Source organism: Onychostruthus taczanowskii, unplaced genomic scaffold (genome assembly GCF_017590055.1).
Source record: "Onychostruthus taczanowskii isolate IOZ18803 unplaced genomic scaffold, ASM1759005v1 scaffold75, whole genome shotgun sequence".
NCBI lineage: Eukaryota > Metazoa > Chordata > Aves > Passeriformes > Passeridae > Onychostruthus > Onychostruthus taczanowskii.
In genome coordinates, this window is record NW_024505339.1 from 1538678 (window position 1) to 1559109 (window position 20432).

Consider the following 20432-nt stretch of genomic DNA (forward strand, 5'->3'; position numbering starts at 1 on the left):
TGATTGGCTGGGCTGGCGCAAGGCACGCCCCCCCGGCTGGGCCAGGAAGTAAAGATGGTGGCGGCGGCGGCGATGGCGGCGGATGAGGCAGGTACTGGCGGGCGCGGATGCTCGGTGTTTGTTCACTGTCTCCCGGCTCCCCGACCCCGCTCCCAGGGGAGCCGGGCTGGTGCTGAGCGCTGTCCCCGCAGAGCGGGCGCGGGGCCGGCGCGCCGCCCTGTCCTTCGCGACCATCGCCGTGGTGCTGGGGCTGCCGCTGTGGTGGAAAACGACCGAGACCTACCGCGCTGCCCTGCCCTACGCGGACATCGATGAGCTCGGCCAGCAGCCGGTGAGCGCCGGGCGGGCCCGGGGGCAGCGACTCGGGGGGCTCGGCAGCCCGGGCTGACGCTGCCCCCGTGCAGGTTCAGCTGGTGGTGCCCATGGCCGTGGTCTTCGCCCCGGGATCGGTGCCCGGGGACCTGCCGATGCCGCTGCCCTTCAGGGACGTGCAGGAGATGGAGATTTCCGTGAACCGTGAGAGACCCCCTTGTCTGTCCCTACCCCGTCTGCTCCTCATGCGTGGCCTTGTCTTTTCGTGGGGGTCCCAACCTGCGCGTGGCTTCACTCCCCGGCAGCCCGGAGCTCCCGGGACCCCGAGCCCCCTTCTCCAGCATCACCCTGCCCTGAGCTGGCAGTGCGGGGAGCAGAGCTGGGACAATGAGGTCCCAGGGTGCTGCAGGGAAGGGACCAGCTCCATTGCCTGGGGATGATGGAGCCTTTGGAAGGTGGGATGTGTCTGGCTGGTGTGGGGCTGTCTCACTACCAGTGCAGCACTACATCCCATAGTGGTTCACCCCACTGGCACCCAAAGGACCTCCTGGGGTTGTCCCTTGTCCCTGTGAGCACCAGGCTCCTGTGAGGGGCCTGGGATCAGCAGATTCACTCAGGTTTTCTGCCCCCAGTGCGAAGCAGCGTCACGTCCCGCTATGAGATGCGCTATCGCAGCACCACGGCTCAGGAGGAGGCAGCACTGGCTGCAGCGACTGCACGAGGTACTGGAGCAGGGAGTTGCTGGGGAGCAACTTTTCCTGAGGCTGGCAGAGCAGAGAACACCTTTGGCTTTGTGTCAGAGTGAGACAGGGATTGGAGTGAAATTCCCAACCCTGCCAGTGCTTCCATCTTCCCCAGAGGCTGATGCTGCTCTGTACCCGCTGCAGGACACCACCCTGGGCTCTCTGACCATGTACGTGGTCCCTGAAACCTCCTCTTTCCTGCCTCAGGTAGGGAGTGGCACGCTGTGGTGCCAGCCTTTGCGTGCCTCACCCCTGGCAGGTGGCACGTGTCACAGGCGGCTGTCACAGGTGGCACCGTGCCGCTCCCAGCCCTCACCCCGTGCCATCCCCAGGGCACCGCTGTCTACGTGGGGAAGCACCGCAGCGCCCTGGTGAGGGCTGGGGGGAGCCTGGCTGCCCTGCAGGCCCGGCTGCGGGAGGTGACACAGGTGATGTCCTTCACGGCCAGCTCCATCGCCGCCGCCCTCTCGGACCGCGTGCCCGACGGGCGGCTCGGCCCCGACGCGCGGCGCAACCTGAAATCCAGCCTGGGTATGGATCCTCCATCCCTGCTCCCTGGCCTCGGGAAGCCTCCTGCTCCTGGGGAAGATGCTATACCTGCTCTACTTGTGGCATCCCTGGATGTCTTCTGGGCTAACAGATCCCTTTGCATGTAGCTGTTGTTCTGGGCCAGGGTTGTGCTGTGGTTGCTCTGTTGGTGTCACCTCACTGGGGTGGGCCAGGGAGGAGGGGACAGGTCCTGCTGCTCTTGGGAGCTCTGTCACGGCCTCAGTGGCTCACAGGCTGCGGGTCCTTGCAGGGTATGAGATCACCTTCAGCCTGCTGAACCCTGACCCCAAGTCCCACACCGTGGACTGGGACATCGAGGGGGCTGTGAACCGCTTTGTGAAGCCCGTCCTGGACAAACTGAGCTTGGTGGCCAACTTTTCTGTGGATTCACAGGTGAGGGCTGGGAGAGATGGTGGGGAAAGCCCAGCCTTGACCTCCCTGGGGTGCACTTCTCTGCCAGCAGCGTGTCCCTTGTGTGCCTGCAGATCCTGTACTACGCTGTCCTAGGAGTGACACCACGCTATGACAAGGAGTCCTCCAGCTTCCTCCTGAGTGCTCACAGCCTCCCACACGTCATCAACCCTGTGGAGGCCCGGCTGGGTGAGCTCTGTGCTCGTGGCTTACTGGGGTCTGTCTCATGGGACTGTGGCTCCCTTTCCCCCCAGCCCACGTGAGAGCTGCTGGGGTGGCTGTGAAGGAGGAGCTGAGCTGTGGGCTGCTCTTGCTGTCCCTGCCAGCCACAAGAGTTCTGTGACTCTGTCCCACTGCAGGCTCCAGTGCTGCCTCGCTCTACCCCGTGCTGAACTTCCTGCTGTATGTGCCAGAGCGCTCCCACTCCCCTCTGTACATCCAGGACAAGGATGGAGCCCCAGTGAGCACCAACGCCTTCCACAGCCCTCGCTGGGGTGGCATCATGGTATGGGAACCATGGGGGTGCTAGCAGTGCTGGGACAAGGTGGTGGCTTCTCTTTCCCAGCTGGTGACCCTGTTGGCCCTGAGGCCCTGGCTGTGCCTCATTAACATGCATTCCCACAGGTTTACAACGTTGAAGCCCCTGCTTCCCCCCAAACCTCCCTCCCTCTGCATGTGGATGTGGACATGGCACGAGTGATGGAGGTTTTCCTGGCCCAGCTCCGGTGAGGATGTGCTCTTCCCTCCCCAGGCCTCTGTGGAAATCAGTGGGGTCAGAACAGGCTGTACCCAAGCAGCTTTTTCACTCCTCCCTCTGTGGGCTCTGGGAGGCTGAGGGTGGCTCTTTGTGGCCTTCGAGGTGCTGGCTACTGGCCATCACTGCTCTGTGGCCAGGGATGCTGGCACATCTCCCATTTCCTCAGATAGGAGGCTTGACTTATCATGCCACACATCCAGGAGACAGGCAGGATTGGGACTAAACACAACAGGCAAGAGGAACAGGGAGCTCAGGGGAATGAAGGCTTCTGATGTGGGCTGGGACCATCCCTTCTACTCGCAGGTTACTCTTTGGGCTGTCTCGGGAAGAGGTGCCCCCAGAGTTCCTGCTGGAAAGCCCAGGGAATGAGGGGCTGGCAGACTGGGAGCTGGACCACCTGCTGTGGGCCCACACGGTGGAGAACATCGCCACTGTGTCCACCACGCTGACCTCGCTGGCCCAGCTCCTGGACAAGATCGGGAACATCGTCATCAAGGATGATGTTGCCTCTGAGGTAGGGCTGGGAGGGCAGAGGGGGCTGAGTGTCCCTCTTGCCCTCCCTCGCCAGGGACTGACCCTTGGTGTTGTTCCCACACAGGTGTACCGGGCAGTGGCCTCGGTCCAGAGCGCTGTGACCGAGCTGTCCCTGGGTCACCTGCTCGCAGCTTTCCAGGCCAGCAAGGAGGCTGTCACCTCCTCGGAGAGGGCCTTCTTTGACCCATCTCTCCTCCATCTCCTCTACTTCCCTGACGACCAGAAATTTGCCATCTACATCCCGCTCTTCCTGCCCATGGCTGTCCCAATTCTCCTGTCCCTGGTCAAGATTGTGCGGGAGACCAGGCTGCGTAAGAAGGAGCCCACCAAGATGGACTGAGCGATGCTGCCCTGGCTTGGGGCTGTCCCCACCTTGTGGGGTGGTGTTGTCACAGACTCATGGCCCAGAAAGGCACCCCAGGGTCCAGGCTGCTTGGCTTGGGTGTGCCAGGGCCAGGATGCAGGAGTGGGAAGAGAGGCTGCTTTGGGAGGTGGGAAGGGGTCTCAATTTGGGTGCTGAGCCTTCCTGCACCCACAGAGGCAGAGAGGGGAGGGGGGGAGCTGCCTTTGTGCACCCCCAGCCTGGTGCTGTAGTCAGAAGAAGCTGCTGTGTAAATAAAGAACCCCCTGTTCTGTGGGGGGCTGATGTGGGGCTGTGTGAGCCTCCTTTAGCCTTCTGGGGGGTACCTATTGCCCTGCCTTCCCCTGGTCCAGCTTTCCTGCCCCCATCCATTGCTTTATGGGCTCTGGCTCCTGTCTTATGGGTATTTAGCAAAAAATACTTGGTTGGGGAGGGGGGACAGTTCTGGGGGGGGCAGTTCCCATCCATGGGTGTAGAGCCCCCGGGGGCAGCCCGCGATCCAGCTCCTCCACCGTGTGTGGGTCTGAGGGTGGTTGGGGCGGCTGTCCCCCTGCTCTGGGCCAGGTCTGTCCCCACCTCACCTGGGGGGCTGACCCCCATGGCGGGGGCTTCTCAGGAGGGGGAGACCCCAGTCTCCTCCAGCAGCAAGGGCTTGCCCCGAGCCCCTGGGAGCAGCGTGGAAGGGCCGCTTTCCTTCTTTGCGCCGTTCCTCCCCCTTCCCGCGGGGCCGGGCGGTGCTGCGCGGCCGGGGGCGGGCCGGGGGCGGTGATGGCGATGCCCCTCCCGGTGCGGCGGCGCGCAGCGGGGCCGGGGCCGCTCACACCGGCGGCGGCGGCGGGGCCATGAAGGTGAAGAAGAGCGGCGGGGCCGGGGCGGCGGCGGCCAGGACCGAGGAGGAGCTGGGCCGAAAGGCGCTCATCGGGCCCGACGACGTGCTGGGGCTGCAGCGGGTCACCAGCGGTGCGTGCCGGGGGTGCCGCGGGGGGAGGATGGGGACCGTGTCCCCGTGGGGCTTCTCCCGGAGGAAAAAGGGCAGCCGGTTCTCCTCTCCCAGGGGTCTAAACCGGGGGGAAAAGAGGAGCCGTTCCCCCTTTCAAGGGGGCTAAACCAGAGGGAAAAGGGGAAGCGGTGCCACCTTCCCGGGGGACAAGAAGTGGGGATGCAGCACGGCAGGGGACAGAGCCCGCGCCGGGATGTGCCACCCCGGGGGCTGGCGACCATCGGGAGAGCGGGGATGCTGGGGGTGCTGGAAGGTCGGTGTTGGGATGCTCCTCGCTGCTTTCCCCATTCCCTGTGTCTGCTCCCACCCTGTGCCCATGGCAATGGGACGGGCTGGATCCCTGGCCATGGGGGGGGGACTTCAGAGCAGCCCCCCAACCCGGTTTCCCCCTCTCCAGTATAGCACCCCTGGTCTTGAGGGCATCTTGGAGGCGGTGGGTGGGAGTGTGTGACTGGAAGAGCTCGGGACAGCAGCACATGAGGCTGGGGAAAGGCCAGGACATGGGGGAATGGCTTCACACTGATAGAGAGCAGGTTTAGATTAGTTATTAGGGAGAAATTCCTCCCTGGGAGAGTGGTGGGGCCCTGGCACAGAGAAGCTGTGGCTGCTCTATCCCTGGAAGTGTTCAAGATGAGCTTGGATGGGGCTTGGAGCAGCCTGGGCTGGTGGAAGGTGTGCCTGCCCCTGGAACCAGATGGTCTTTAAGGTCCCTTCCAACCCAAACCATTTCATGGTACTGTATCTGCCTCAGCCCAGCAATGCCCAGGGACAATCTGCCCTGCTGTCCCCAAAAGTCCTTTTCCCATCTCCTAGGACCTTTGGGTTGTCTCTCTGGGCTGTCAGGGTGGAGGGGCTGGCCGGGGGCCTGGCTGTGCTCCCTGTGCCTCTCAGCACTCTGCCCTCAAAGCCAGCTCTGTGTCACAGGCCGGGCTGTGACGAGCCCTGGAGAGGAAGGATGCGGCTGTGGGTGCTGCTGTGTGCCGGCAGCCCCGTGGGGCTGCTGTGAGAGCAGGCTGGGAGGAGGACAGCCCGGCAGGGACTCGTGTCAGCCCTCAGGAAGGGCTTACAGAGACTCCTCTGAGAGGAGCTGCTGTTGCTGGGGACCCTTGGGTGCCCTTCTGCGAGCTGAGCTGCTCTGCTGGTGCAGCTGCGTGATTCACTGCCCAGAAATCCCCTGCCTGTAGCAGGGAGAGCACGCAGCAGGCACTGAAGCATCCTGCCAGCATCCTCAGTTGGATGGTGAGTCCCAGCCTGTGTGAAGCACTGTGTGCTCACTTCATGGCAGCCTCTGTGTCCCTGCCCTCGCCAGGGCTGTCTGGAGGGGACAGGGCCACCCCACACCCTGGCTGTCACCTCCTGTGGCATCAGTGGGGATGATGGTCCTCGCTCTTGGTGAGCTCCTGCCTTCCCAGGGAGCAGGGATTGCAAAGCTGGTGAGCCAGGCTTGGAGCAGAGCTGGTTGTTGTCTGCTTCTTCCAGCCCTGGGTCAGGGTGCTGTGGAGCACAGGGAGGATGTGAAATGCATGAAAATGTTGTGTTCCCCTCCTGCTGTGACACTTGCTGCTACCAGGGTCAGATCCAGGCACTGTGATGATGTCCCAGGCTTACCATGGGAAGTGTTTCCTGTCCTGCTGGATGTGTGGGAGCCTGGAAATGCTCCCCACACCTGAAACCCTCAGTGAGTCTGGGGATACAGGTAAACAGTACATCCATGTTGAGCACATTGTATTTCATCACTCAGGAACCCTTTGTGCCTCCCCTTCTCAAGCTCACTTTTTGTCCTGGTGGGTTTAACAGAAAGCAAAGAATATTTTTTCAGATTTTTAACACCTAATGATTATTTGGGGCATTCTATGGCCTTTGCTCATTTCTACACCCTTAAAAACAGATGGCCAAAAATAGCAATGTGAAACTGTTCCACTCTTCTGCTTCAGGTAGGGGAGGAGGAAGGACCAGGCTGTGGGAGAGAAGTTCACAGCTGCCCCAACCTTTTGTACGTGCTGGGTGTCAGGGCAGACACCACACCCTGTTGCAGCAATTCTGTCTTTGACAGTTTGGAGTTGAAGGAGGAGTTGGTGGTGGGGCTGCAACAGAAATGTCCTGGTGCCCTGGCTGCCCTTTGTTGTTCCAGAGAGAGGATAATCCACCTTTATCCAAACTCATGGGCCAGTAGCACTTCAGCTCACACATTAAACTGTGTCCTGCCTGGGACCTGGGGAGGGCTGGCTGTGTTTTGGGGTTGCTTCATCAAACAAAGCCCAGCAGGGCTCGGTCCCACAGGCAGGTGTGTTTTAGGAATGCTCACACCAGAGCAGGCTCTGTGTTTCTGAGCAGGTTTCCAGGGAGAGGTGGAATTCTGGCTGTAGCACAGAATGATTTGGGTTGGAGGGGACCTTAAAAACCACCTTGTTCCAAGTGCCTCACCAAGAACAGGAACACAGGAACCTTCCACTAGATGAGGTGCTCCAAGCCTCACCCAACCTTTCCTTGAACACTTCCAGGGATGGGGCAGCCACAGCTTCTCTGCCCAACCCCTGCCAGTGCCTCAGCAGCCTGAGAGGGAAGAATTCCTCTCTAATCATCTTCCCACCAGGCAGCACAGCTGGACTTTGCTCCCCCAGTAGGTGCAGCTGACCCAGTGTGAGGTGGCTGGGCTGGCAGGGTGGCGAGGCAGGATGTGGCTCTGTGGGCAGCCACAGGAGCCAGCTGGGCTCTGCTCTTAATGTGCTTCTAATAAGCTTAACTGGGGAGTTGTGTGAACTGCCCTGCACATTCTGTGTCCTCCCAATGTTAAATTCCCTGGCAGCTTTGGGCCCACATCGTTTCTGGGCGCGCTGGGTCCAGCCTGGTGGATCTGGGATGCTGCCCTGGGATATCTGGGCCTCCTGGCCAGGCTGGTTCTGGCTCTGCTCCAGCTGGATCAGGTGTAAGGCTGGAGAACCATTTCCTCTGCAATTAGTGAGATTTGTCACTCGCTCACACAACTGTGGTTGGGAAAAGCGGAAAAAGCTCATGACGTGATTAATTTAAGATTAGCAAAGGAGTGGGGCAGAGCTCAGTTCAAATTGCAATTAATTACTGAGGCAGCCAGAGCATCAGAGTCAGATGTGTAACAAAAGACAAGCTCCAGCCTCTGAGGCTGCCCTGCTTAGCACCTGCACACTTTACCCAGAATACCAGATCAAATCTTACATTTTAACTTTTATTCTAACGCTGATTTTATTTTAGGAAACCAAGGGGTTAAATAATTGATTACATGCTTGGAAACAGTTTCAAAACAAATCCTAAAAATAAGGAGCACACACGTAATCATTTCTGAAAGTAATCTCTTCCTTGAGCTGTCACTTGGGATTTCTCTGAGTCTTCTCTAGGCAGCTTTAGCTAAAGGCCAGCTTGGCACAGGGCTGCCTCAGTGGGCTAGGCAGGCCAGACCCTTCTTGAGGGACTTCCATACCAGTTTCCTGCAGTCAATTAAAGAAAAAAAAACCCAAATAAATCATTTCCCTGCCCTCTGCCTCAGCAGTTCAAGTCCTGTAATGCTAAACCATCCAGGATCCATGTTCAAATCCATTTCTATATCCATGAGGTTTTGATAGGCAAGGAGGGAGGGAGGCACTAACAGGAATGTGAGGCAGATGTGCATGAGTCCATCTTCAAAGCTGCTCCTGGACCATGACTTCCCTCCCCAATTAATGGGGAGAATGTATTTTATTAGGAGCTCTGAGGAGCTGTGGGTGTCTGCGAGGTTAATAAATCCCTGCTCTGCCTCGTCCAGAGCTGTGATGTGTGGCTGTGTTTTGATGTGCTGATTTCTTGTTGCAGAGCCATCTCCCAGAGCTGTGCCAAGCTGCTCTCCCCACGACCCTTCCCTCAGCATCCCACACAGGCTGTGAGCTTTTCCAGGGCTCTGTGTTTCCCAGAGTGTCACAGTACAATGTGAGCTGTTGGGATTCCCAGGGGCAGCACACATGGTGTGTGTGTGTGTGGTTGTGGGATTCCTCCATCTCCCAGGGTTGTGGGTTTGGGCCATCCCTGGTGGAAGTGGCAAAGGTAAGAGGAAAGCTGAGGGAGTCAGCCTCAGGGTCTGGGCAGAGCTTGGCTTTGGCTCAGCCCAAAAATAGCTGATTTAGTTGGTGTTGTGCACGTGGTTTCAGACTTTGAATGCAATCAGTGTGAAAAAGGGGGCAGGAGAAAGTGTTTGGGTGCCTTGGAAATGGGGGAAGAGCAGCTCCATCCACTGGCTGCAGGGCTGTGATCAAATTAATTGTGAGAGGGTGAAGTCTGGAAAGCTCTAGCTAAAATGAAAAAAAAAAAAAGAAAAAAAAGAAAAAAGAGATGAGCAGGCTGCTACAAAAATCAGAGCCTGGTGAGCTGTGCAGTAGGACTTGGCAACTGGGGGGCTCTGGGGACCTTGGGAAGTGCCTTAGCCTGGAGCCTCCTGCCCTAAATCCCTCTGCTTCCTTGACAGTAAATGTGCTGCTGTGGAAAAACCCCTGTGGGATCCTTCTGGTGCAGGATTTTCCCTCTGGGGCACTGCAGCAGCCTAATTCCAGTGCTGGCTCAAAGGGCAGCTGCTCCCTCCTGTGCAACCCCCCTGGTCTCTGGTTCTGCAAACCCCATGGTTTGGGTTGGAGGGATTTATTTTACAGGAGTAGATCCTGTTTCCTGGCTGGCTTGGTGTCACAGGGCTTGAACTGCTGAGGCAGAGGGCAGGGAAATGGTTTATTTTTTTTTGTTTAACTGAACCCAGGTTGTCTGGGCAGGTGTATCAATAGCACCTGAAACCTGCCCTGCCTTGCCCTCAGGTCCTGCTCAGTGTCCTGCGTCACTGCTCGGCCTCTTCACGGGGTCTGGGCTATTTTTGCTTCCTCCTGAGACTCTTCAATCTGATAATCTCCTAATCTCCAGCTCCTGGCAATTCCTCTGCAGTTGTCTTGGCTTTATACCTGGCTTATGTCTTGGGAGTTGGCTTCAAAATAGCTTCTGACCTTGTTGGTTAATGCATGTTAGGAAATAGGCCTGCATAACTACAGGAGCCTTCTCATCCATTCCCTAAATTGTTGTTTTCTGTGTTGGGGAGAGAAATTCCTGTTACAAGTCACTGCTCTTGCCTCAGTCTCTTGTACAGCATCCTCCTGATTTACACCCATTTCCAGGACCAAATTTTCAGTTCTTTCTTACCCTGGGTGCACTCTGCTTTCCTTAGTGGGCTCTTAAGGCCTTAAAATAGGAGCTGCCCCATCTGAGATTCGAGTCTGATGAGCACAGAAATATCCCTGGTATCTGTGAGAGGGGACACGTGCTTCCTCCTGATTGCAGAGATGGAGAAGGGATCTTGAAAGGAGCACAACAAAGAGTGTGCATCCTATTGCCCACGAACTTGTGACAAAATGCCCCTGGTGGGGTGGTTGCAGAGGAAATTTGGAAATACAGGATCAAATTTTAGCTTTCTGTGATGAGGAGCAGACCTGATCTCATGCATTTAAATGGCAGGGAGAGGTCCAGAGAACAAAGTGCCTTTGTTTGCTTTCCTGTGTCATTTAGCTCTGCATTATCCCTCACCTTTTGTGCTCCTCTGTAACACCAGCTGCTAAAACACACACCTGGAGTTCTGCACCGGGGTTCAGGACGTGCAGTGCTCACAGGCAGTGCCTGCTGGCATTGTCCAGGCTGTTCTGCCGCTTTATTTTGTAATTTTGGTTGGGTTTGGGAGGGCAGGAAGGTTTCCTGGATAGAGACTGTCCCTTCCCTGGATTAGGCAGTGGAGGTTCCACCTCAGAACTGTACCAGGGGACGGGGCACCTGCTGATTCTGAGAGCAAAGCTAGAGACCTGTTTGGGGTCACTTTGGAATCACTTTTTCCTACAAAGGGAATTAGAGAGTTTGTGAAGGAGTTAATTGAGCCAGATTCAGGAAGCCAGTCACCTCTGCTGCTTCCTCAGACCACCACAGTGGTTTTGCTTGTGATCCAAACTCTTCACAACTTCACCGTTTCTATTTTTAAGTCAGAAATTGTCTCTAAAAGTGGGGAGCTGCAGATCTTTGGGCATGATCCAGAGGCTATGGGAAAGAAGCTGGAGAGGCACCACCAGGAATGGGTGATGTGTGAGTGAGAAGTGGCTGCTAATACCAGGTGAATTGTTTTCAGGAAGGGTTTGGGGATGGAGGTCTGGGATATGACAATTCCCTGGGCTTTAGGAAAGGGTAGGAAGTACTCCTCTTTTGTGACCTGTTTTTTGCACTACTAAATGTGGATTCTTAAGGATAAAAACCAGTCTGATGGGTTTTCCATGGCAGTGCTGCTGTGTCCATGCCTTCATCCCTAAATCAGGTGAGTGCTGAAAGCTCAGGGACACACAGTGATGGTCCAGTCATTAACAGGGAAGCAACACAACCTGCTTCAGGGCAAGAGGAAGAAACAATATTCTGTCCTGAGACACCAACCCACCATTCTCTGTAACAATCCCCTCCATGGAGGTTTGATCTGCCTCATTCCCAGCTAAAATAACCACGGCTGCTGCCTCCCTTCCCCAAATCCTGCGACGGCGAATTAGGATAAGGGAAGCAGATGATACATTTAAGTGAGTCACGGAAGTGTGGGCAACTGGGCCCTACAGTAATTTAAAAATAAGTGTGTATGGCATGAGATTAGCAAATCTGACAGTGCTCAGCTAAGCAGAAGGATCTGCCAATTGCAAGCAGCCCATTCCCAATAAGACCTTCCAGTGCAGCCCCAGGCTCCTGTTACGTGTGGGGGAACAAGCCAGCACATGGCTACTTTGATTGATTTTGGAACAGGAATAGCAGAAGCAAATGCAATACAGACTGAGAGGAATATATATTCCTCTGGGTTGTTGGTTTTTTTTTTTTTTTTTTTTTTTTTTTTTTTTGTGGTTTTTTTTTTTTCCTTTCTAGGAGACTGGGCACTGCCAGAGGAGGGAAAAAAAAACCCCCTTGATTGCAGTATTCTGGCAGCTGATCTTCCCGGATGGCATCCAGTTGTATATTGGCTTGCTGATTAAAAAAACCAAAAAACAACCAACAACCAAAAAAAAAGGGTTTAAAATATTATCAGGGCAAAAATAATTGGAAAATAACAGTGTAGGGGTGCAAGCATCAATGAGCAGGAGCCTGGTGGGGATTCTACCCGGGGTTTACTCCTCTTTGGAGGCTCTGCTTGGCTCTCCTCTGCTCCAGATGAGTCATGGACACCGTTACTGCAGCAACGCTGCTGCCAAGGAGGGGGATAAAGCTGTTGCCATGGTGCTGGATGGGCAGGAATTCTGCAGGAGTAGAAACACTTAATAATTAACTTGCAGACAAGCGAGGCTTCAGATTTGCCAGCGTGCTCCAGGGAAGGTGTCCTGGGCTCCCGGGCGACTGCTGCCTGTTGCCAACAGCCTTCCCAGGGAACAGCCACGGGCGCAGGGAGGGGGAGCTGGGCTGTGGAAGCTGTGCCTGCTTCCATCAGTTTGTGTTTTGCATGCTGGGAAGTTGTGGGACGGGTTAGGAATTGGGGTGGCTGATGTGTCAGAGCCTAAAATCACGGTGTGATAATTGCAGGACATCTCCCTGAGGAATGCTAAACATCAGGGCCTAAGGCGAGGGCTGGGTTTAAATTCCTGTCCTGTCTTCTTGATTACTGTTAAAGACACAAAAGGAAGATTTTTTTTTTGTGCAGTTCTTGGGATATGTGACCTAACACAGGCTTGTATTTTCTTGTGGTAGTAAAAAAGGCAAGATTTTAGCTTCTTCTTCCTGACAGTTTGCGTGCTGGTGTCAGTTTTTCCTTGTGCTGTGTTGATAGGGAAGGGAAAATCCCTGCCAAATGCCAGGGATGCTTTGAACACTGTCCTCTCCCTGAACACCCATTTATAGAATTGTAGAAACTCAGTGTTTTGGCTTAAGAAGGACCTTAAAGATCATCCACTTCCATCCCCTCTGCCATGCAGGGACACCTCCCACTGTCCCAGGTTGCTCCAAGCCCCATCCAGCCTGGCCTTGAGCACTTCCAGGGATGGGGCATCTACAAATTCTCTGGCATTCCTTTGAGTATTCACCATATGGGGTTGTTGGAGAGCAGTAAAACTGGCCAGGGAGAACATTTAACACCTCTGTTCCTTGTACTGAGCTTATTTGGACAGTTCTCCAAGTTGTGGAGATTTGGAAGGAATAAAAGGTTTCTAGGAAAATGCTGGTGCCAGGTGTTTGTGCCCAGGAGCTCAGAGGTCTCTCACAGTGGTCTTGGATTTCTTAGACCTGTGCTGAAGTTTGGTTGGCATGGGCAGGTCTGAGCTCTGAGCACTTGTAACTTGTTTTTATGTATTCAGGGACTAAGCCTCAGGTGGATGGATTTGTTGGAGTTTCAGAAATAGTAAAGCAGACAGAAATAAGTGGTTAGCTCAGATTAACAGCAGGAATTAGTAGCTGAGAAAGTGTTTTGAATTCAAATGTTAAAAGTATTATTTTCACCTTGGAACCTCCAGAACCAGTCTCCTACATCAATCAAATGTGCTGTTGTTTAAAAGCTGACCTGGCTTGTCTACATAGAGCATTTCTTTAGATTTGTCAGGGTAAAGTGGAGCTGCATTCAATCTGTGCTGTAATGTGCTCCTTCCCCAGGGAGGAAGATGATTCCTGTGCCAGGAGCTGGCTCAGGGCACAGCAAGGCTGAAGGCCAAAACTATGGGGATGTTAGTAGTGGAATCCTCATCCCTGGAAGTGTTCAAAAGGCCTGTGGATGTGGCACTTGGGACATGGTTTAGTGGTGAACACAGCAGTGCAGGGCAAAAAGTTGGACTTGATGATCTTAGAGTGCTTTTCCAACCTTAACAATTCTGTGATTCCATGACTTTCTCTCAAAGATACAGCAGGGAAGGGCTCTGCTCCCTGTTTTCCTGATGTAGGGAAAGGCTTCAACATCATTTTCAGTGCTGAGGAAAAGAAGTCCTGGATGGGGAGAGGAGGCCACCCTTTGTCTGCAGAGGGCTGGAGCAGGGAGGTGGCACAGGGGAGGACACTCCTGTTCCAGTTAAGTGCAGTCAGCTTAGCTCCCAAAGCTGCTTAGCCCTCGAATTCTGCCACAGGGCAGTTTTTAAAACAGGCAAAGCCTCTTAACCCTGGAAAGGCCGGGATTTGATGGAGGTGCTGACTAGTCTGGGAGGAAATGGATGCAGGAGTTCCTGGCACAGGGTTGGGAAAAGGTGATGACCTCTGTGTGTTGGGGGAGAGAATTCTTTCCCCTGTCCTGTCTGAGCAGGGCAGTGTGAGCCTCCAGAACTGAGACTGTCTTCAGAGACACCAGTTTGGAATTAAAACAGGCAGTAGTGGAGATGCATTTGGGCTTCTCTCGCTGCTGGTGTGGCCTCCAGAGAGCAGCCAGAAATTCCTGGTGTTTCAGGGCAGCCTTCACTTAAATTTGCTTCCCCCTGCAGATTATTTGTGCACTCCTGAGGAAAATGTTTACAAGATAGACTTCACCAGGTTCAAAATCCGGGACATGGAATCTGGCACAGTCTTGTTTGAAATCACCAAGCCAGCAGCTTCAGGTGAGTGCACACACAAAACAAGGTTTCCCTGAACAAATGCTTTCTTTTGCCTTTCCCCACTCCTTTTGCTCCATACATTTCCCAAAAGTACCAGAATCTCTCTGCTGCAGGAGGGCTGGAGCCCCATCTTGCAGCAGGAATGTTTTTCAGGTGTCTCTTTGTACTAACAGGGTGAGCAGAGCTGGCTGCTGCTGTGCTCTTCCTGCTGCCATCTGTGATGGGAAGGGACAGATGGATGTTGTAAACAGGAGCAGAGGAGGAGGAGGAGATCACTGGGTGGTTTATTCTTGGCTGTTATTCAGCTTGTGCCCCCTGCACATAGTTTAGCTGTTTAGTTTAACATCTCTCACTGAGGAGTCAGGAAAATTGGTATTTCCAAAGGGGAGAAACTGCCAACAGGCAAATGAAACAAACTGAACATTTGCCTTTTTTTTTATTTTTTTGGTTTGATTAATTTTTAGGTGTTACTTGTAAGCATCCAAGTGTTGCCTGTTGCCAGTGGTGATAAAAACCCAGGGCAGCTGTTCTTTTCCTGGCCAAGCACTTTTAACCCTTCCCCACCTCCCTGCAGGTGAGAGGAGGTTTTCTGTAGCTTATAGGTAGCAAACCAAGCATGCTAAGGGGAAATGGCTTGTCCAGAGTCACTCTGGAGGTAGGGGCAGTAGATGAGGAAAAGAAATCCAGAAGATAAGAAATTACTCAAACCAATCTGTCAACATTCCACCTCTGAGTGACCAGGGGTGGACACCTCCGGACAGGAGGAGGGGAGAGCTCAGCACCAGAGCGATTTCCTGGCTTAGGTGGCACGACAACACCACCACAAGAATTTCCCCTGAGTTTCTGGTTCTCAGGCAGCTCTGACAGGGCTTTCCTTGGGCCTTTGCAGAGCGGGAGCACAATGACAGGAAGGACGTGGACCCCAACGCCGGACGCTTCGTGCGCTATCAGTTCACGCCGGCCTTCCTCAGGCTGCGGCAAGTGGGAGCCACGTGAGTAACCCCCTGCTCCTTGGGCTGGCACAGAGAACGGCTGAAATCTCAGGGAAAAAGACCCCTCTCTTCCATGTTCATCCTGCCAGGAAGTTGGTTGAACAGGGGGCTTTTTTCATTTATGATGAGGCTCTCCAGATCTCCTGCCTTCGCTGTCGCTTTAGGTTTAGTCAGGGGTGCTGAAGGGATTGGTGCTAAAAGAGGCAAAATAAAGTGGGAAGGCTCTGGGGAGACCTCAGAGCACCTTCCAGTGCCTGAAAGGAATCCAGGAGAGCTGGAGAGGGACTTTTGGAGTGACAGGACAAGGGGGAATGGCTTCCCAGTGCCAGAGGGCAGGGATGGATGGGATGTTGGGAGGGAATTGTTCCCTGTGGGTGCTGAAGCCCTGGCACAGGGTACCCAGAGAAGCTGTGGCTGTTCATCCCTGGAGGTGCCCAAGGCCAGCTTGGATGGAGCAACCTGGGATAGAGTAAGGTGTCCCTGCCCATGGCAGCTTTAAGATGTTTATCTAATGCTGTGGTGTGTCCCTGCAGAATGCTTTAAGTAAAAGAGGGAGCAATAATTTGATTAGTGCTGTTGCTTTATATTTTTGGCTTTTTTTTCATTTCTTTTTTTTTTCAGAGCTCTTCTGCCTTGCAGGAATATTGCAGACCTTACTGAAGCATGAAAGCTCACGTCAGTTTTACCCTTCTTTTTCAGGGTGGAATTCACAGTAGGGGACAAACCCATTAATAATTTCCGTATGATTGAGCGGCACTACTTCCGTGACCAGCTGCTGAAAAGTTTTGATTTTGAATTTGGCTTCTGCATCCCCAGCAGTAAAAATACTTGTGAGCACATCTATGAATTCCCCCAGCTCTCGGAGGATCTCAGTAAGCTCTTTGTTATAAACTTTCATTTCTGGGTTGTCACACCATGATGTTCATCTGAGGTGGTTTGGGGGGAGCCTTTTCTTAAAAGCTGTCTCTAGAGAGTGGGTGGGGTAGAATAATTCATCCTTTTATATCTGTGTTAACACTGATTTTGTTTTCTAGTAGGATGTATCTCATCACACACCAGGCAGTTGCTTGGGTTTTTTCTTTTTTTTTTTCTTAATTCATAAAAGGGAAGCTTCAGTATCAGGGAGAAAAAAGATAATTGTGTTATAAAAGAAGCAAGAAATAAGATTAAAAAGACATCCAATAAATGGATAACTTAAATGTTATGATCTGTTTTAATGTTTGATGTGCTATATTATTGTGAGCTTGAGAGGTTTTAGTATGAACATAACTTTTATTTTCTCTCCTCTCTCCCAAGACACAATAGCACAAGCACTAAATCTCTGTGATTTTCCTCTTTACAACCCCTAATTGTGTGTGTCAGCACTAATACTGCAGTCTGTGGAAAATACAGTGAGGCCCTGCTGTCAGGCCAGAACAAATTTACTTTGATTTTGCTGTTTTATCACTGTTTTTAAAAACAAAACAAAACAAAAATAAAAAAAACCCACCCAAGATGTAATAGGTTCTTATTCTGAGGTCCCCTTTATATGATGCCATAATATATTTGGATTATGAACAGTTTTCAGCCCTGAAATTTCTCAAAGAAAGTGTGGATGTGGCTCAAGGGTTTAGTGAATTCAGGTTGGATTTTAAGGCCTTTGAGGGCTTTTCCAACACAAAAACTCCATGATTATGCTTGAATTATTTAAAAGATACCAAGAAGGAGTGGTCTGGGAAATTCCCATTTGGGTTTTGGTTTTTCACCTGATTTTTCAGGTGCTTGGGGGACACTGAACAATGCTTGAGCCCTGAAATGAGTGTCCCTGAAATAAGGGTCTCTTCGAGCCAGGTCTCATAAATTCTTGGACATCTATTTCACACCCAAGATAGCTCAGCTACCTTAGAAGGCATAAAATCAACAGGATGGCTTCTGTGGTAGTGTTGGACACAAAAAAGTTTTAATAAAAGGCACAGTAACAAAACTCTTTACAGAGAAAAACCCAGCCAGGTGCAGGAGGTCCTTGCCCCGGTAAAACACCTCACAAAAGCGATTAGTTCCTTTGTTCTTTTTTTTTTCTAATAAATTGCTCAGGTGGGACTTTTTGCCTCCTGTCCAATTAGCTGTCCTTAAGTTTGAGGTGAAGTCCTCAGGTCCTATGAGATGCCTTTTCACCTAATTGAGGAGAGAAACTTCCGGGCTCTTTTCCTTTTTGAGGGGACAAAGGACAGTTTTGTCACTCCATCCAGAGGGGGAACATTCCCGTGCCTCCCATTAACTGGGTTTTTTCCCCCTGGCAGTTCGAGAGATGATCCTGCACCCCTACGAGACACAGTCGGACAGTTTCTACTTTGTAGACAACAAGCTGGTGATGCACAACAAGGCAGATTATTCCTACAGTGGAGGACCTTGAGCGTGGTGGGCTGGACGGCCCCAGCCGCGCTGGCTCCCCTTCCCTCTGGAAGTCGTCAGGGATCCCAACACCTCCAGCTCCTGCAGTGTCACCTGGACAAGGATCCACCAACCAAGGACTCTTTGCCGCAGTAGGAGTTTCATGACATCTCTTCTGAGCTCTGAAGCAGACCTGGCTCTTCAGAAGTTTTAAGCTAAAAATGATCTTTGGATACCACTTCCCTAAGTTCTTTTGAGTGTCTGCTTTGAAAATGGCCTTGTGGGACCTGAGGGGTTTTGCCCTAGTTCTGTGAGTTTTATGTTCTTGCCCTCGAGTATCTTTTAGGATTGCTTGATTGCTTTCCCAAAAAATGTAATCAGAGAAACCACGGCAGTGGATGGATGCAGAGGTTTGAGTGGTTGTATCTCTTTGTGAATGCTTCAAAGGCCAATTTAACTTGTCCAGCCTGTTGAAAATATCGAGCAAAACATCTCACAAAGGCAAGCTTCATCTTCAGACTGGCTCTCTCCACGAGTATTTCATCCTTTAGTGTCAATCCTTCTGTGTAATGTTCTGTTTAACCTTGGAAACACCAAAACCTGCAATGAAGAGCAGTAGTTCAGTGACAGAGCTGTGTTAATTGGGTGTTTTTGCATTTACATTCCTTTTACATTTCAGATGAAGGTAAAATGGCATTGTGGGTCTATGAACCTCCATAAATACATTCCACTGATTTCAGGTTTTTTTTGCAGAATAATTAGGAAAACCAGGAGGATTTTAGCTTTATTTAACATTTTTGCTGTATTTAACATTCAGCCTTTTCCTCCCATGTCTATTTTTTTCATCTCTGCTCGATACCAAGATAAGAACTTCAGCACTGCTTGTTAGAGCAACATTTTAAATGTCTAGGGCAGCTGGGGAGTGTGGAATTTCCAATTTTCTATGTGTATCTGCATTTAAAGGAGGTTAAGACAGCGTTTTCCCTTTGTTAAAAACGTTTCTCATCAGATAATAATACAGGTGAAGCTAAATCTAATAATCTACAAGTTTAACACACAGGAAAAAAATTTAGCAAGAGTTCTCTCTTCTCTTCTGGAAGAAGTTTAACACCAATTTAACCCAAGAAATAGCAACACCAAGAATAAACTAGTGTGGGGTGACTTGTTGTCATGAAACCCTTACTCTGAAGGTCAGTTCACTGATACTTAAAAAAAAAAAAAAAAAAGAAAAAAACAACAAAAATAAAAGACAGTTGCAGTCTGTAGATATTTCTATAAATACTTGATGTCTCCATGTCTAATTCTGTGAGTTGAAGTGGAACATTCTATGTTAGCCTCAGATAGGTGTAATAACTGTAATAATTTTTATAAAAATACCATTTCCAGTCGTGATGAGCATCTCTGTAGTCGCAGCCTGTGTCAGACAGGACTACAAAACAATTCCAACTGTAGCCTAAGGCCAGGGAGGTTTTTGTGCTCTTGTTGGGGTTGTGGTCACTTTTCAGTGTGTCACCATTTGTTTTTGGCTTGGCTTTTTTGACTGCTGAGAGAGGAAGCAGTTTCTTTAAAAAAAACCAAACCAGTGATTTTAGGTTACAGCACAGTTTTTATTAAGCTTGGTAGCTACAAAAGTGTGTCAAGTTCACTGGTTTTACACAAGTAGTAGCTTGTAGTAATTCTTATCACAGTGAGACTTGTGTTTATCACTATTTTTTGTCTCTAGTGTGTTAAATCATACAAGTAGCCTACGGCTGACTGATCAGTTTGAGAGATACAAAGGATTTCCTCATTGTTTGTGCAGTACTTTGAGCTACTGACCATTAATTTTATAGCACAATAATTACTAAAGATGGAAATAGTTTCAAAAATGTTTTCATTCCTTCCCCAACCTTTTTTTTTTTTTTTTTTTTTTTAAATCAGGACTGTTAAATCATATCTCCAATGACATTTTGCAAGTTTTAAGTATTTCTGAGCTTACTTTCAATTTGCAGGAGAGAAAAATATTAGTTTAAAGACGAAATAGAATGAATGTTTATAATTACCACCCTGTACAGGGCTTTTTGGGGGTTCATTTTTCACCTGCTGTTCATAATAGTCACTTCAGTGTATAAGATTTTTAAAAGACTTTTAGGAATTGAATTTGCCCAGAATTGCCAGTCATCTATTTAATATGTTGTGACGAGATCAGGTGTGGTCTCTTGGGTCATTTGATGGAGTTTCCTCTGAAATAGTCATGTTCTGCTCCTTTTTTATGCCTTTCAAGACTTTCAAAAAAAGAGATTCCATAAAAATATTACTCTAATCAAGGGAAATTTGAGTGGTAGACATGCCCCTTATAAAAGAACCAAGAGAAAGTCACTGTGTTCCCAGGAGTGCAGAGTGTGGATGGAATTGCTGACATTTTTCTGGGGTGGGTTTGAGGTTAAACACCAGAGGATGAATTATCAGCTGCTCCTCTCTGAAATCTTTTATAATTCAGATTATATATGCAATGATTCCAGTCTCACAGAAAATTTACTGTGAATCATATGGGAGGTATTACACTGAGTGAATTTGTTGCCTCAATATTATTAGGAATATTTTAAGCCAGAAATAAAGATTGGACATTTTCAATAAAATCAATTTCAACCAATTTTAGCTCTAGCTTTTCAGTTAGGACAATTTTGCTCTTATTAAAAATCCCCAGAGTTTGCCACAAGTAACAAATTCTGATTCCCAAACCCAGGCAAACAACAGAACTTTCTGTGGGAAGTGCAATGGAAGTGCTTTTCCCTGTGTCCCACTAAAGCAGTTATCACTGTTATCTCTCTGTTTCACTTGGGAATTATTTGTTAGCATTTCCTCAAGGCCATCCACAT

At 51.0% G+C, this 20432-nt stretch overlaps 2 protein-coding genes across 3 annotated transcripts; both read left to right on the forward strand.

Annotated features, from left to right (window-relative positions):
• The first annotated feature begins 30 nt into the window (after window positions 1–30).
• PIGS (phosphatidylinositol glycan anchor biosynthesis class S) lies at window positions 31–3958 on the forward strand. 2 transcript variants are annotated; one of them, XM_041423044.1, is made up of 12 exons: window positions 31–91; window positions 192–331; window positions 405–516; window positions 945–1034; window positions 1171–1262; window positions 1388–1586; window positions 1855–1997; window positions 2090–2204; window positions 2375–2520; window positions 2640–2740; window positions 3076–3286; window positions 3371–3958. In XM_041423044.1, exons 1-12 carry the CDS (start codon window positions 55–57, stop codon window positions 3644–3646), a joined length of 1662 nt encoding a protein of 553 aa, XP_041278978.1. In that variant the 5' UTR covers window positions 31–54; the 3' UTR covers window positions 3647–3958. The 2 variants fall into 2 exon arrangements, with proteins under 2 accessions (XP_041278978.1, XP_041278979.1); XM_041423045.1 differs by having other exon boundaries at window positions 1200–1225.
• Window positions 3959–4509: 551 nt separating this feature from the next.
• UNC119 (unc-119 lipid binding chaperone) lies at window positions 4510–19352 on the forward strand. Its single transcript, XM_041423038.1, has 5 exons — window positions 4510–4627; window positions 14102–14215; window positions 15102–15204; window positions 15904–16076; window positions 17484–19352. The coding sequence occupies exons 1-5, from the start codon at window positions 4510–4512 to the stop codon at window positions 17594–17596; spliced, it is 621 nt and encodes a 206-aa protein (XP_041278972.1). The 3' UTR covers window positions 17597–19352.
• The last annotated feature ends 1080 nt before the right edge of the window (window positions 19353–20432 follow it).

Coding starts and splice junctions, on each gene's coding strand:
- PIGS (XM_041423044.1), top strand. CDS start 55: ATGGTGGCGGCGGCGGCGATGGCGGCGGATGAGGCAG. Junction 1,998..2,089: donor ACTTTTCTGTGGATTCACAG/GTGAGGGCTGGG, acceptor GTGTGCCTGCAG/ATCCTGTACTACGCTGTCCT. Junction 2,521..2,639: donor CTCGCTGGGGTGGCATCATG/GTATGGGAACCA, acceptor GCATTCCCACAG/GTTTACAACGTTGAAGCCCC.
- UNC119 (XM_041423038.1), top strand. CDS start 4,510: ATGAAGGTGAAGAAGAGCGGCGGGGCCGGGGCGGCGGCGGCCAGGACC. Junction 4,628..14,101: donor GCTGCAGCGGGTCACCAGCG/GTGCGTGCCGGG, acceptor TTCCCCCTGCAG/ATTATTTGTGCACTCCTGAG. Junction 15,205..15,903: donor CTGCGGCAAGTGGGAGCCAC/GTGAGTAACCCC, acceptor CTTCTTTTTCAG/GGTGGAATTCACAGTAGGGG.